Below are 2,369 nucleotides of genomic sequence, written 5' to 3' on the forward strand. Positions count from 1 at the left end.
CACACGGCGGTCAAACGCCCTTTGGCGAGATGAACTAAAAACATTACCTCAGTCCGAAAAACTCCCAAAATAACGTTCCAAACAACAGTAAAGTATTGTATAAATTATGTCATCTACTACTGGGGTTTATACGGTGACGCTGTTGAATTGCTAAGCGTATAGCCCCTGCCATCTATAGGAGAACATAGTAAATGTTCCAAATTAATTTTTTATTTTTTATTTTATTTTTTGCCACGAGTATACTCGTGTTTCGCGGCCGTGCGTTTTGCAGGTTCGAACGAGTATACTCGTGTTTCGCGTTGAACGTGTTAAATGTTGTTAAAAGGGTTAATTATTAATAAAGTTAAGATGTTATTAATCAGGACAAGCAAAAATTTTGTAGGACAAGAAAAAATATCTTGTAGCTTGTCCGTCGGACAAGGACATTTTTTTTCATTGTTTTGAACACTGCAGGTCACCCTCTACGCTCTCTCACGCGGTCGCATCGGCAACCACGAGGCGCCCGTGCTGCCGCCTGGCGACGCCGTCGTCGGGGACAACTACCGCGAGCTTCAGGCCGTGTTCAGCGACATCCCTGCCGTCGACGACAGCCGCCTGTCGCCCGTCGGCAACGTGGGAGTCGACGCGTTGCCGGGGGAGACGGGGGTGACATACGAGGGGATGTCGCCGGTGGGCGCCGAGACGGGGGTCAGCTACGAGCACATGATGTCGGTGGGCGCGGAGACGGGGGTCGACTACTCGCACGCGTCCGTCAGCTATGACGACGTCGGCATCGACTACGGCGACTTGGAGACGGACGGCAGCGTACTGACGAACGGCGGCACTGCGGGGGCGCCTCCGTACGACGACGACGACGACGGCGAATCGTGTGATAGAACGGCGGTGGCGCAGAACGGCCTGAACAACCTGAGTTCGCCCGCCGGAACATTGACCGGCCGCCGGAACATTCCGATGAACGAGATGAACATCTCGACGATGGATTCGGACGACGGCGGCGGCGGCAGCGGGGGCGAGGCGCGGTGGGTTCCGCGACCTGCCCCGCGGCGGAGTCGGCAGCCGCCGCAGCCAGACGTCGACCCGTCGCGGGGGCACACTCCACCGGGGCTGAGTAGCTACGAGGACGCAGTGCGGGGATGCAGCCCGGAGGAGGAGGAGGAGGGGAGCAGCCGGGGATCCCCCGTGGAGGAGGCAGTGAACAGAGATAGCATCGTGCCTCAGGTAGGCAGGTCGGCTCAGCGACGACAGCTGCTGCTGGTCACACCGAAGATTTCCGATGCGGGTGTTTGTAGGTTTTACTAATCAATATAAAACCTGATATCCCTATAAACGAGCTTTTTTCGTAATTGCTGGCTTTTCCTCTTAGTTTAGTACAAGGGGGTTAACGATATCTTAATGTTAAAAGGAACTGCAATGAATTGTCGTTCACGTAACTAACCTCTCTGACGTTTCTGTGAATGATCTTTACGAAAAAGTTGATTTTAAGACTTATTTTTGTCTGACAACAGGCTCTTGAAATCGATTCGACTGGATTAGGATTAGGATTCGGTGGCTAGACTTGACAAAAGCTAGTGTTTGCTCTTGCAGATCGGCTCACCAGAGAACTTGGAGAGCAGAGTGGATGGAGACTTTACTGACCAGACTCCTGCTGTTGCTAGCACTTCTGGCATGCAAAGCAGGCAGGCCAGCTACCTGGACCAGCACCAGAGGTTGTGTCGAGCCATCTCTTCCTCCGGCAGTCCCTGCTACCATACCTCCCAGGTGCTTTACTGCTTTTTATCGAGAGCAATCCCAATTGCATACCTTCCTTGGTTTTATTTCTAGTTTTGGATGTTATTTTTGAAATCATCGTAGGTGTTGTGCAGTTTAACAATCTCGGTTTAAGTTCTACGGGATAGCAAGTCGGGTGTAGACCCAGCCGTAGCTGCAGTCGGTACAGCAACTTCAGAAGTAGGTGGCTGTGTGAAACCTCAAACGTCCGAGTCGCCAAGTGGTTTCCGATACGGTCGACAACGTAAACCGCGGTTATTGATCACTCGCGAATTTCGAGTCTCGTGTCAACGCCAGGGACCGACTCTTGTGACGGGATGCAACGTTCTATTGACCACTCGCTGCGAATTTCGCGTCTCGTGTCAACGCCAGGGACTGACTCTTGTGACGGGATGCAACGTTCTATTGACCACTCGCTGCGAATTTCGCGTCTCGTGTCAACGCCAGGGACTGACTCTTGTGACGGGATGCAACGTTCTATTGACCACTCGCTGCGAATTTCGCGTCTCGTGTCAACGCCAGGGACTGACTCTTGTGACGGGATGCAACGTTCTATTGACCACTCGCTGCGAATTTCGCATCTCGTGTCAACGCCAGGGACT

General features: G+C 52.7%; 1 protein-coding gene across 1 annotated transcript in view; it reads left to right on the forward strand.

Moving 5' to 3' along the window:
* The window catches only part of LOC106808090 (E3 ubiquitin-protein ligase HECW2-like), a 30,257-nt gene that overhangs the window by 15,662 nt on the left and 12,226 nt on the right, over positions 1-2,369 (forward strand). Inside the window, exons 9-11 of the mRNA XM_014810655.1 lie at positions 454-1,218; positions 1,585-1,758; positions 1,896-1,947. Coding sequence (XP_014666141.1) covers positions 454-1,218; positions 1,585-1,758; positions 1,896-1,947 — 991 coding nt within the window. The remainder of the gene's footprint in view (positions 1-453; positions 1,219-1,584; positions 1,759-1,895; positions 1,948-2,369) is intronic.

This window comes from Priapulus caudatus, unplaced genomic scaffold (assembly GCF_000485595.1).
Source record: "Priapulus caudatus unplaced genomic scaffold, Priapulus_caudatus-5.0.1 Scaffold253, whole genome shotgun sequence".
Taxonomy (NCBI): domain Eukaryota; kingdom Metazoa; phylum Priapulida; class Priapulimorpha; order Priapulimorphida; family Priapulidae; genus Priapulus; species Priapulus caudatus.